The following is a 13239-nucleotide window of genomic DNA, read 5'->3' on the forward strand; positions in this document are numbered from 1 at the left end:
TAAAGGAACAATCAGCATCAGGCTTTGATTCCAGAAACCAATACATTAAAATGAGGAACTTGTCCAAATCCATTTTGTGTAGCCAAAACTAATAAGGCAAAGGTTAGAAAATACAAGTCAATCGGCATTGCCCTTTTTATGTGGAAGCAATGATGAGACCTTTGTATAATATGATAGAAAGGCAGAAGCCATTCCTTCCTAAATTAACGAGATATTATTCATCAATATCAGTGTAAAAGGAAATGGCTAGAAATTACAAATATGTTGGCTCTACCAAACCCTATCAAATCTAAAACGGCCAAAGATCACCCCAAAGAGATCGGCGAGCCTGGAGATGAAGTGTTGGATTCTTAGCTTGCGTGACCACCATTCGCTCGAATGCGCCTACAGAGCCATCCCGTTTGGTGGATCTACATATGTCCATCTGAATTTGCCTTCCCCTCCGCATTGGTGTGAAGATAATCCGACCCCAACCACTCCCAAGATCAGCATGGGTTTGTTCTTCTTCCTCATTTTCATTTTCATGGAACATGTTAGTCTCCGCAACATCAGAGGCATAGGGGACCAATGCGTCTTCAAACGGGCTCTCTGCGTCATCTTCTGTTGCAAATTGATCCTCTGAAAAAAACAGTAGCGCTTGTTATTAGTATCAGTATCTTCTCCTCTGCGTCAGCATATTGCCAAGAATGATTTGGAGCAACTAGAAACGACAAAAGAAGGTATTAAAAGAAGTGAGTTCAGTGGCTTGGTAGAATAGGAAGGAATCACTGAATTGGTATGCAGCCTGAGGTAATCTCCAAGTGGTTTTATAGCTTTGCCAGTATTAATGTCATCATGTCATGGAGCTACTTCCAAAGTTAATAATTCAGTTGCACAAAAACAAAAAGTTCAACATGATCTCTAGAAATGTTAACAAAGAATATATTATTCATTTAAAATGGTTCTCCTCTGGCCAAGGCGAACTATGTTCTTTTCTAGCTCATTGAAGTTGTTGTATTTTGTCCTTATTAACATTGCAGTTATCTACTTCAAAATCTCCATTAGCAGGCAGTCACAACACGAGATGGGACATGGAAATTGTTCAGAAATTTGTTTGCTGTTTCTAATCAATAAAGAGGAAGCCTACTAGGAATTTCCAATATGAGGGAGTCCAATGACTTATCTTGGGAGGATCCTCTAGTCCACAAAAAAACAACAAAATACTGATAATAAGACAAGAGACCATATAACAGTTATACATGGATAACTTGCCTGAAGTGTTGCTTATTAATAAGATCAATCATCAAAGAAGCCCTTACCGAATGCTTCAGACCAATATACATTTACAATGCAATATGTTTGAAGAAGCCAACAACCTAATGCACAGGGAAAATTGTCTAGATGTGTTCCAAGTTTCAATGAAAAGATGATTTATGATATTAAGAAAAACTTAAGGCCTGTCACATGAAGGAGTTCCCACGTCCAGCAGTATATATATATATATATATATATATAGCAAGGAGTAATAATGGATGCAAATGGTCTGATACATGATATTGACTATATATGTGTGATCATGAAACTGCTAGCATGATCAAATTGTGGTATCATATGATAGGAAATTTAACAGAGTTCTGCATAATTAGAAAGATAAATGACAAATCCATCTTTACCTAGAAGTGTTACAAGATATTATATAAGTAGCATTTCAATAAAATTGCAAAGCATTTTCTATTAGTAATAACTTCAATAAACAGAAACAATCAATTCAAGATAAAACAACAACTATTACTGTGAACAAGTTGAACTGAATTCATAATTGCAATGAGTCTAATGAGACGATTAGCTACCAAAGTCAATGATAAGATCCTCTGGATTCCTCTTAGCAAGTCGTTCTTTCAGTGTCTCAAACTCCATTCCATCAAGTGGCCAAGCTTCCCTACTCAAGACAAAAGGAGATAAAAAGCCAGAGTTGTTTAAATCACTTCATATATTAAAATGATGTAATGATTCATGGCTTTTCTGTTTACTGACAAAAGTAGAAGAATAATGCAGGACACAATAACACAAAGTTGAGTTATATACATCACAAAGAATGAAGTTTAGTTGCAAAACATAAATACTATGCTGAATGTAAGAAGTGGATTGCAAACATTAAGATTTTGTTAAAAATAAATTATCTGGCAGTCTTCAAAACATTTACATGACCATGTTGTGACTCATCAATAAATAAATTTGGTTGGATGGAATGCAAAACCAAAGTTGAAGTAATAAGATCATGAACATGTGGAGACAACACGGATACATGAAAATAAGTACGTGTTTAAGTTGTACAAACATATACCTTTACATGCAAGTATTCATGTCATCTATTTAAACATGAGATAGGAAAAAACTTATACAGTAAAATCCATTAAAGGTAAAGCCACAGAGCTCATGTTCATGGATCATCATCTACACACCTAAAGATGCTAAAAGACCATAAAACAAAAAGATGCACAATATCAATTAAACAGAAAATGCAATTCCATTTCAGTTCTCTCTTTCAAACAAATTAGGCATCATAAGCTGACATCATTAATTCATTCGAACATTCGCTCCAGTATAACCAAAGTAATACAGTAGCGTTGCCCGTCAAGATTTCTCCTACCAGAACAAACAACCATGCACAAAAACAAAGAATTAATACAGTATGTAAACAAGTGAACTAAGCTCATATTCAAGCATGAATTACCTAACAAACCAATACATCGATCATCTCAACAGTATAATCAAGCCAACACAACAAAAAGTGCCATAATAGGTAAAAAAACATATATCCGAGTAGTGATTCAGCAATTATGAAGAAAGTTAGGCTTTATTGCTTTGCAGAATAACTACTAAAACGAAACTTGTGAAAAGAAAAAAAACGTAAAACAGCCTAAGCAAGCATGAACAAAGCCTATCACCCTCCAAATAAGTAGATTACACATACTTTGCTCTAATCATTTAAAGTCACAGACTTGTAGTACTTGCCTAGAGTTCAACAAGCAACAAAACAGTTATAAAAATATGAAGTCATCTAGCATAAGCACGGTAAGCATACACACAACAGAAGTAAAATCAATCAAGAATTTGATAAAGATAAGACTGAAGACCAAAAACTCATGCAAATTCAGAAAAAATAGTTTAGCCATATGTTCTTACTGTGGTCGTTTGCCACGTCTCAGTGCAACAAAACAGAATTTCTCATCCTCAAAACCACGTAATGGCTCACCTTTAGACCGCTGTAAATACATATATAATGCAGATAAATAATTAGCAAACAGAAGACAGATGATCATTAAGAAATTGAAAATCCGAATCACCACATTTGATAGCTCGGAAGAAGTATCCTATTGAAAGATGATTGCCAATATGAAGTGATACTTTACCCAACATTGTTATATTTATCCTCATAATTAGTTCAAAGAGTCTGAAGGAATCATGACATCTCCAGACCAAATATTTGCAACAACTAGAATATTTCATCTCAACTCATTCAACAGAAAAATCCTTCAAAATTATATAGCTTCACAGCATATTGAAATTCATTATTTAAACTTCCAAACATTTTGTGTTTCAGATATTATTCCTTCTTAAACCCACTGAGAATTGTTAGGTGAGCCTTTTGCAGTACAAACTAGACGAGTATGTGACCACTCAATTGATCTCTTAGAAACATTGACACAGTCATCGTATTATTTCTGAGTCCAAGCTCTGTCAAAAGATTCAAAACGGAGCTCAATTAACCAAAATAAGCTACGCCAGATACTGACATAAATCTGATGCAGTAGTCTTAACAACACCATTGTATCTAGGCATCAGGTTCACAAACAGAATACCATCTTGTAGCCAAAGAAACAAAACATAAAAAATTGGAAATACCTTATATGCACGTTGTGATGATGTTCTCTCGAGTCTTTGAACAAAGTGACAATATTTACTAGTATTCTCCAAAGGACAGCGTCCATCATGGGGACACTAAAAAGATCAGAGAAATAAAGGGAGAACAATCAAATGATTTCTTTAATTCATAATATCATAATATGGAAAATGTCACCACAGAACTCACAGGGGCAACCACAAATGCACCATTTTTTAGTAAGCCCTTAGGTTGAACAATGCTTTTCTTATCACTAGAAGCCACATTAGATGATTCACCATTCTTGCGGCATTTCTTTGAAGCAAACAAATCAAGATATGAACAAAGCATCAAAATATTGATGAACCAAAGTATCAATAAGAGAAATACAAACCTAAACAACTGGGACAGTCAGCTTACCCTCTTTGCCATCCATAAAATATAGGAACGCATTTGTGTTATAATTTTTGATCCATGTGGAGTTCCAGGCTCCAACAAAACCTATCCCAAACAGGCAAACACCACCCTTCTCAGATAAGATTGATTGTATAAAAAAATCAACTCAAGAACCCAAATGTCAAACAAGCTAAACTTCAGCACAAATTTTAGAGAAGTGGATAAAACATCATGGCTATTGTTGACCCAGCAACTCCAGCTGAAGAAAAATGACAAAAGCAAGGAAATATCAAATGCCCAATGGTTGTGCTATCAAGTGCCTGATGGTTCAGAAGGCACAACCATACATAACAAAATCGCATAGTAACTGTGCAGATTTTAATACATACTCATATGATTTGTTTAAGTTCCCAACTATCTAGCCTAGTCTGATAATGCATAAAAGAGTTCCTGCGAGCTTTTTTACTATTTGCCTAAAATTCCTCTTGGCTCTTATAGAATGACAAACAGATCTGCCAAATCTCTAAAAAATTTAATAGTCAAAAGGAACTCGCATCTATTAATATGTTTTACTCGATCATATAAGAATTACAAGCATTTTTAAATTAATAAACAGTAAACAATTCCATATCAATACTTAAGGCATCTAGAAATCTAACAGTCAGGTAATTTTATGGAGAATTTTTTAGTTGTGTCTCATTAGCAATGTTGTGTGTATAAATTTGGTTCGAAAACCATTAAATCGTTAGGAGTCAAACTCTCAAATATGTAGGTTTTTCTTAGATAGAATCTTATTAAGAGATAAATTTTACTTTGTTTTTTAGTATTTTAGTTTTTTTGTATATGACTCTTTAATGCCCCGGTCAATGCTATTCTATGATGATGCAATATATTATCTAGTTATTGGAACAAGAATCTCAATTCCTAGATCCATACCACATGTTAGGCATGACAAGCATAGAACTAGAGAACAGAGATCATGGTGGAAGGCCAGAACTTGAGCAAGTCCAGTTAATCTCTCTTCCTGTAATCCATTTTGATCATATTTCTTGTCATAAAAGACTACATTTTCTAAACTTCAAAACTAACATAGCAATATGTTAAATCTTACGGCAATATAAAATTTTGACAAATGTTGGTAGTACTAAATTGCCTGCCTGATTCCAACAGCAAGGCAATGATAATAGGATTGAAAGAACTAATACAATGGATCGAAAAAACCAATATAATGAATATAGTTTATAAAATAATTCTAGCAATATTTTAACTTATATCTACTGAACAATAATCTGGATTTGATAGACCGGTATCCTTAGTGTGACTGATTGAACAAGTAGACATTTATCTTTGTACCCAGCCCAAGTTCAGCGTGTTCTCAGGTTGAGTCTGAATTGACATGTCAGGTTGCTCCGCTCTTTTCTTGTCCCTTTCTTATTTAGTACATATGGACTTTTCTTATTTAGGACATATGGATATTCCAAAAAATGAACATCAAGACCAACATAAGAGGAAATGAATTTCCATGACAAGATAATGTCTGTTTATAACAATCAATATATAATTAAGTAAATTTTGCTTCATTCCAGTAGTTGCTACATGTGTTATCTTGTTTACATGCTCATTTAGAGATAAAAGGTTCTTGAATGAAGACTTACAAGTGTAGAGCTAATGAATCAAATCTTAGTTTAAAACACTTTCATCATCTTGAAGTCAAGGACTACTAGGACAACAAACATAATAAGAGTTATCATGAATTAGAAAATGTAATTAGAATTGTTATGAATTAGAATTTGCATTCTAACTTACAAAATCTACTGCATTTCTACAAAATGTCAAATGGCCCTATAACATAGAGAGGCCATGATGTGTGATCAATATGGCTTTGGATGTAGTGCCTTAAAGTAATGTTCTAAAAACATGCAGAATTGCATCTACCTCTTCCAATATCATAATAAAGATAGGAAGACAAAGAAGATTCAAACTATCTCAGGTTTATGTTGTTATTTCTTTAGATCCCGTCCTCCACAAGGTTTAACAGAAACAGTACATAACATAGATATCAGTAGGAACTGAAAGTGTCGAATTTATCAAAGAAAATGTCATGCTTTTGCAGATATCAAATATCCCTACTTCCAATCACAATGGCCGAAGATGAGACATATGTTGTAAATAAGAAGCTGCTTTGAACTGATTGATCAAATGAACATTTGAAAACATACGTTCACTCGGATAAATAGTAGATTCAAACTAGAGGTACTAAAAGACAACAAGGAGCTTTTAGAGAATAAAGGTTACCAATTGCAAGTCAACAAACAAATATATACAGAATAGACAATCATGTATGAGTAACAAAATATAACTGACAAAGCATGGATAGATGGATTACAAACACTAATAGTGATTGTAGCACATACCAAAACATCTCGTGTAAGGTCCCAAAGTTGACGCACAATTGTGATCCGATCACTAAGTGATGGTATCTCCCCAAGAGCATAAGACTTCATTCGGTTTCCATAAATAAAAGGTAAAAAAAATTAGTCAATGCAGAAAAAGTTATAACTTCAAAACCTTTTACACCATATCAAATGGTATACAATCCCAAGTAAAGAAAGATTCATCAAAGGAACACAGAGATTCCTCCCTTTTCATAAAACCAAAAAACAATTAATGGTCAACCAAAGAAGACTCCAGTTAAAATGTTAAAGATGCAACAACACTGGAAAGAAGAAAATTCTAATTACCATGCCATGCCCTTTCCTCATTAAAACACTCTAAGATAGGTGCGAAGCATTAATTGAAAAAAAATAAAGATATCACTCATCTTGATTAAAAGAATTAGTCAGGAATGCAACTGTTTCCTGATTATTCTTCCTTGTGCAATATGAAGTCCATTAACCTTAGCAATACCATTCACAAACACTAGGACAAGACAGTTGCCTATAGAGGATTTTGTAGCAGTTTAGAAATCTTACAGAAATTACGAGATCATGCTTTCTATCATGTCTGTCCAGGTTACGGTTCAATGCTTGAATGCTATCATAGCTGTGAATTATGGGCAATCCTTTCAAATCTGTCACAAGAGTAATAACAAGTCATGTAGTTAGAACTTGGATGCCAGATAAGTTGACAAGTAGTGTAATGCATAAATTGTTATTGTACATTACATGTCAAATACAATGAGAAGGATGATCTTAACAGAATTTATTTTGTTATCAGGGTGTGTAGTAGAGTCCCATAGAAAAGAGGCCTTATACAAGTAAATCAAATCTATGCACCATATGAGGTTATTATCAAGTAAATGATAATATATATCTTAACCACAAATGCTAAAAAGTGTTGCACTCCGAAACATTAGGGGATGACATGCAAGCATAGCAAAATATGCAAAATCCCTATGAAATTGGAGATTCTGCACAACCATTAAGTGAAAGAACTAAAATTTAACCGAAGTACGATTCTATATGGAGAAGGTGATCAAGAGTGGCATCGACTTGTCATTATCTAATCTGGAATTTATCTGGTGATGATGATGTACTGTACCTAATTTTTCAGAATCTAAATCTTATCATCCTAACAATTATTATGATGTTCATATCACTGATCATCTTACCCAGTCCTTTGTTTTGTATTTCATGTGATTCAGTTGTATTAGAATTATCTTCTACTTCCTTTTCTTTTCCAATCCTCACACAGTCTTCCTAAAACTTTTCCTTTCTTGTCCTTATTATAGAGATCCATCAGCTCTTCCAAGAATTTAAGGACATAATATTGTTAAGGTGTCAACACAGAAATGCATGCACCATCAAATCAACTTACCTTGTAAAAGGCTTTGAGCAGCTCTTTGCATCGATTTGGATGGTTCTACCAAATTTATTCTTTCCAAAGAACGGGGCCAGACCTCCCGCATTGCCCTGAGAACTTCGGAAGTTTTAATTAAATGCAGAGAACAACAAAAAATAACATGCCCTCCATTTCCTTAAAAGAACCAGTAACATTTCCATTTTACAGGACAAATGAATTCAATTCTTAGAAATAAAATCAAAACAAGGAGTTCTCACCAAAGCGCTGAACCAGGTCCGGCACCAAAATCCAATACTTTCGAAGGAGAGAAGTCCGGCAGCCTCCTGCGGACCTACAAGCACAAACCAACTGTTAAAAGATGAAAGACACAAAATGGGGCAATTCACCGAGAAATCACATGATTCTATAATAAAGGTGGCAGGTTTGGACCTCACGGAGGACCCGGTGGCACGCGGAGTACACGGCAGGCATGCGGGAGGCCACATATGCCACGGTCTCGTCTTCCCTATACTTGAGGCCGATGTCTCCATAGGCGGACTGTATCTTCCACCGGCCGGCCAGGTGCTCGACGGGCCTAAAAGGGTCGTCCACGAGGTCGCGGTAGGCGGAGGCGGCAAGCTGGAGGTTGGCATCCTTGATCCTGTTGAAGGACTCCGAAAGGAGCAACACCTTCCGGTTCATATGGGAATTATCCCTGTCTGCTCCGAAGAATTAGTACCACATCAATGACTAACAAGAAGAAGAGCATCAACGAATCGATTATGGGGAAGATGGGAGACCTCGGAGGAACTTCTTGATGGCGCGGCGGAGGGAGAGGGGGACGAGGTGGATACCCTCGGATTGCTTGGCGGCGGAGCGGAGGGTTTCGGGGGTGAAGACCTTCTGCGCGGCCTCGGGGAGCAGAGACGCAGCCATCTCGATCACTGGTGACCGCTGCGTGTTTCTTGGAAGGACAGAGGTAGGGTTTAAAGGTATTATAAGAGGGTTTCGGGTCTTTCGGCCATGGGGTAAAGGCGGGTCGGATATTTATCCCTCCGAATCCGACCTCCTGCCAGAGTAAGTGGGTCGGACATTTCCATCCGATATCTTTAAATTTGATCCGTTATCTACCGACCTTTACCGCACCCTCCGTGACGTTTTGTTGCTGGCCGTCGTACGAAATTTCTAGGGCTTCTGCTCGCGAGAGAGAGAGAGAGAGAAGAGAGGGGCTTCTCCACTTCCGGAATGGCGGACGACGACTATGACGATGTCGACATGGGGTTTGACTCCATCTTTCTCTCTCTGCGTTTGCCTCATTGTTTTCCTTTATTCTTTTGCTTGATATCTTCTTTCGATTATATACGGGTTCTGGAGACGTCTTCCCGTGTGTTGTTATATTTGATGAGATAAAACCCTCGTTTTTAAATCAATTGATCTGCTCTGCGTGGTGGTGGCTGATTTTACTTTGATTGCTCACGAGGTTGTACTCTTCTTTGGCTTGGAATGTGTTGGAGTTCTGCGGTTCTAGTAGATATACTAATATTTAGGGGTAGCAATTGATATGATGTTTTTACCCTTCTGAGGGTTTGTAGTGTTATCCTAAGTCTCGGAGGAGAGCTGCTTTCTCTACAAGAACAGTGGGCTGAATGATCTTTCGTAGAACACTTTATGCTTGGGATAATTATTGAGGAAAGATGGAGAGTACAAGGCGAAGATACTAAGAAATTTAGTATTTAAGTTCAAGATATGGTTGACTTTTAACATGTGATTGAAGTTTTAAGATACTAAGAAACATAGAATAGTTAAATAAGGTTTATTGATGATGCTAAAACCGAAAACTTGCACAATCCAAGGTCTTTACGACAATGAATTTTTCAAAGTAGTTTTGATGAAATAGCACTAGAATTGTAATAGATTTATTCAGCAATTGAGAATTTCATTTATTATAAACAGCCAAACATGATTCTTGTGGCATTAAAAGAGATTTTGCATCAATTACAAGAAGCAAGAAACCAAACACATATTGGGACAAATAAAAAATATTGGTCTGTGACCATGGACGCTTCAAATTGTCTTCCATGTCTGTGTCATGACCATAGACATGTGGCAGCTACTTTTAAAAATATAAGGAGATTTGTAGTACCTACATTTTATCTATGTTATTGCATTGTATATTTGATAGTACACTTGTATGATCTTTATTGGACATCAAGGCATGACGAGTTGAAGTTTTATGTTTGTAGTTGGGACTTTTGACTTGTTCATATTATTTTTAGGTTAAATTCGCTCCGAGGTATGAAGTTATGAAATTTTAGCTATAAAACTTTGACTGTATATCAGTCTGAGATGAGATTTCTCTGTGTTCTGGTGAGTAAACATCCTTAAAGTTGATCTCGTTGAGACAGTTTCCTTTATAATATCCGCTTCTGTTGAACCTAAATACACCCTTAGAGTTGGTATTAAGATTGATGAAATATTATGATCCATATAAGGCATCACATATTTGATTTCTTCTCTTAACCACCATCATGCAGCTACATTTTATGTGTATGTTTTGTGTTAACATTCTGTTAAGGATCTTGTGCTTGGGGAGCCAATATAGTGGGCTCAGTTACTGTGTTCCAGTGTTGGATTATGCTTTTATTATAGCATTATATTAGATCTCCCTTATTATGTGCTGAATAACAAGGCATTAGCATACACTACTAGATGTTGGTTGATTGTGAAATAGCACTATTTGATTTCAGAGTGTTATTGCAGTTATGAAGATGAACCACCAGAACCCGAAATTGAGGTAGACATTAAGTTTGCTTTTCTAGATCAATTAACATATCACTCAATTTGGTCACTGGTGATAATATAATACAAATTGCAACTGTGAAGGAAGGAGTTGAGGAGGATCAGGAAAACAATGAAGATGCTCCAGACGATGTTGTGGGGCCAGAGGCTGAAGACAAGGAACAAGAAAAAGTTGAACGGCCTAGAAAAACATCAAAATACATGACAAAATATGAACGTGCTAGAATTCTTGGTACACGAGCTCTGCAAATTAGGTTTGTACTTTTAAGGTTTATCTGTGCAAAGTATGTGTGGATTTATACTAGCTTATTCGTTAATGGCTAACTTTGATCGAACAGCATGAATGCTCCTGTGATGGTTGAGCTAGAGGGTGAGACTGATCCTCTGGAGGTATGTTCAAACTTCAAAATTCTGATTTCTTTGTTTACTTTTAGATATCACCAAATTTTGCTAGTCAAGATTGGGCTTGAAGAAACTTCAAAAGGAAGTGCTCTAAAATGTTGTGTTTGTTGTTAATATAGAATGAAGTGGCTTATCCCCCTTTTAATAAAAAATGATAGTTGATGTATTCCTGTTTCATAATGATGTATGATTTGCATCTTTTTTATGATGTCAGTCCCATTATCCTTGACGTCCAAACAAATTTTGCTGTGTGACTTTGGGATTTTAATTGTTGCATCTAGATTGCTACTATAATCTCACTTCTCTTGTGCAAATTTAGATTGCAATGAAAGAACTTCGCGAGCGTAAGATACCATTTACCATTCGACGGTATTTGCCAGATGGAAGGTGCTGTGCTTTCCTCAGTTCTTTGTGTTATCTCTGAACCATACTTGGATCTGGCCTTATTAATAATGCTGATCGCAATTGCTCTGAAACATTGCCACAGCTACGAGGACTGGGGAGTCGACGAATTAATAGTGGAGGATTCATGGAAGAGGCAAGTTGGTGGGGACTAACATGACGATCATCCGCAGTTGTTTTCGGGGATTCTACACGAATTGAACCTCTTTCGGCTACATGCCTAACTTCTTAAACTGAATTAGACAGTTTCGCTTGGAAACGTATCATCTGAACTACTTGCTTCAATTGTAATGTTCGAAAGTGCGACAGTTTATGTAACTGCTTTCAAATTGTTAGTTTTACCGTAGATGTTTGTCTTGCTTCAAACAATCTCCCAATACATTCTCGTTTATTTTGTTTAATACAGCCACACTGGGTAATAAAGTAACCCTTATTGCCAAACGTGATATCATTACTTCATTCAAGAAATCTACTCTGTTATAAACTCACACTACAGGACAGAGATGCTAGCGAGTGTTCTCGATCATTCGAGTTATGTCCTCGCAATATGATCCACTTGTTGCTTGTCCCTTAGCCTAATGAAACAGAGAATCTTCTTGTTTATATGCTGCTGCTAAACGTGGCATCCTTCCTCATTATTCTCTTCATCACAAGGCCAATAACACAATCTGTAAAGCTGTCGCTCACTGCAGCAGCCTTCCTGAAGCCACGATATAAACCTGCGTAGGTCCATGATTGGGGTGGGGGGGGGGGGACACATGCGTGAACAAGTCGTGAACCCATCAAGAAAAGGATGGTGTTGAGAGAGAGAGAGAGAGAGAGAGAGCCGTCCCTTTCCCACCACCACCAACCACATACTGAAGCCACTGTCGTACATCACCAGCGCCGATCGATAGTCCAAAACCATGTCAAAATCTTGACTCAGAAAGAGCTGCCGTTTTGGTTTCCCCGCAAGAAAAATCTGCCATGCCTGGCCGCCGGTATCAGGAAACTTCCCTGACCGGCGGACCATGAGTCACGACTGATTAATCTAATCCATGCCTCCTTCCATCAGCTAATCGGATTGCGTTTTCTCTCGAGTCTGACAAGTGCGTGCAGAGATGCATTGTTGCTTCCGAGACCTGAGTTTTGTGCTGACGACGCACTGGGCCAGATGATGAGCATCACTGACGTGGATCCACGCTTGCAGGTACGCCACAGGTTCCATTTCTTTTTATTACAGTGTTGGCAGCTATTTATAATTGATTGGTCCTTCATTTTTATTAGTCAGATTTGTAGTTCATACCTATCAAGCACATCTTCCTCATAGTCCTTTGCAAGAATTGACTAGAATGATCTAGAAATATAAGTGTGTTCTGTAAGAAGAATCTTACTTTTCTCAGAAAATAACTTAAAATATGTGAGATACGAGGAATTAAATTCTTGCAGCTTCTTCGCAATCTCTGTTTGGATAAGTGAGGTTATATGTCCGCCTCTTATCATCCATGAGCTTCGAACGGAACACATGATAAGCTTGTGAGCTCCACATGGTTCGTGCATCCGTCGGTAGCAGGCAACGTACTGAGGAAGAAGACACCCACTGCTGTCCTCGCGGCAGC

General features: G+C 37.0%; 2 protein-coding genes across 4 annotated transcripts; one reads left to right on the forward strand and one right to left on the reverse strand.

Moving 5' to 3' along the window:
* LOC135611109 (uncharacterized) lies at positions 1–9019 on the reverse strand. Of its 2 annotated transcripts, none has more exons than XM_065106433.1 (12): positions 8839–9019; positions 8489–8757; positions 8317–8390; positions 8075–8169; positions 7231–7328; positions 6673–6756; positions 4283–4363; positions 4073–4177; positions 3886–3981; positions 3166–3245; positions 1830–1918; positions 1–618 (listed from the first exon to the last, which is right to left on the reverse strand). In XM_065106433.1, the coding sequence occupies exons 1-12, from the start codon at positions 8972–8974 to the stop codon at positions 290–292; spliced, it is 1536 nt and encodes a 511-aa protein (XP_064962505.1). In that variant the 5' UTR covers positions 8975–9019; the 3' UTR covers positions 1–289. The 2 variants fall into 2 exon arrangements, with proteins under 2 accessions (XP_064962505.1, XP_064962506.1); XM_065106434.1 differs by having other exon boundaries at positions 8489–8753; positions 8839–8972.
* Positions 9020–9188: 169 nt separating this feature from the next.
* On the forward strand, positions 9189–12042 carry LOC103982596 (DNA-directed RNA polymerases II, IV and V subunit 6A). 2 transcript variants are annotated; one of them, XM_009399567.3, is made up of 6 exons: positions 9189–9318; positions 10799–10832; positions 10922–11091; positions 11176–11227; positions 11559–11626; positions 11727–12042. In XM_009399567.3, exons 1-6 carry the CDS (start codon positions 9284–9286, stop codon positions 11794–11796), a joined length of 429 nt encoding a protein of 142 aa, XP_009397842.1. In that variant the 5' UTR covers positions 9189–9283; the 3' UTR covers positions 11797–12042. The 2 variants fall into 2 exon arrangements, with proteins under 2 accessions (XP_009397842.1, XP_018680738.1); XM_018825193.2 differs by having other exon boundaries at positions 9216–9318; positions 10786–10832.
* Positions 12043–13239: the final 1197 nt, after the last annotated feature.

This window comes from Musa acuminata, chromosome BXJ2-4, assembly GCF_036884655.1.
Source record: "Musa acuminata AAA Group cultivar baxijiao chromosome BXJ2-4, Cavendish_Baxijiao_AAA, whole genome shotgun sequence".
In the NCBI taxonomy this organism is placed as follows: Eukaryota; Viridiplantae; Streptophyta; class Magnoliopsida; order Zingiberales; family Musaceae; genus Musa; species Musa acuminata.

What these genes read in the sequence shown, in the direction of transcription:
- LOC135611109 (XM_065106433.1), bottom strand. Translation starts at nt 8,974, where the DNA reads ATGGCTGCGTCTCTGCTCCCCGAGGCCGCGCAGAAGGTCTTCACCCCC. An exon ending in AGCATGATCTCGTAATTTCT is followed by an intron (nt 6,757 to 7,230) that starts GTAAGATTTCTA and finishes AACCGAATGAAG; the next exon opens with TCTTATGCTCTTGGGGAGAT. An exon ending in GTGCATTTGTGGTTGCCCCT is followed by an intron (nt 3,982 to 4,072) that starts GTGAGTTCTGTG and finishes TGATCTTTTTAG; the next exon opens with TGTCCCCATGATGGACGCTG.
- LOC103982596 (XM_009399567.3), top strand. Translation starts at nt 9,284, where the DNA reads ATGGCGGACGACGACTATGACGATGTCGACATGGG. An exon ending in CACCAGAACCCGAAATTGAG is followed by an intron (nt 10,833 to 10,921) that starts GTAGACATTAAG and finishes GCAACTGTGAAG; the next exon opens with GAAGGAGTTGAGGAGGATCA. An exon ending in ACACGAGCTCTGCAAATTAG is followed by an intron (nt 11,092 to 11,175) that starts GTTTGTACTTTT and finishes TTGATCGAACAG; the next exon opens with CATGAATGCTCCTGTGATGG.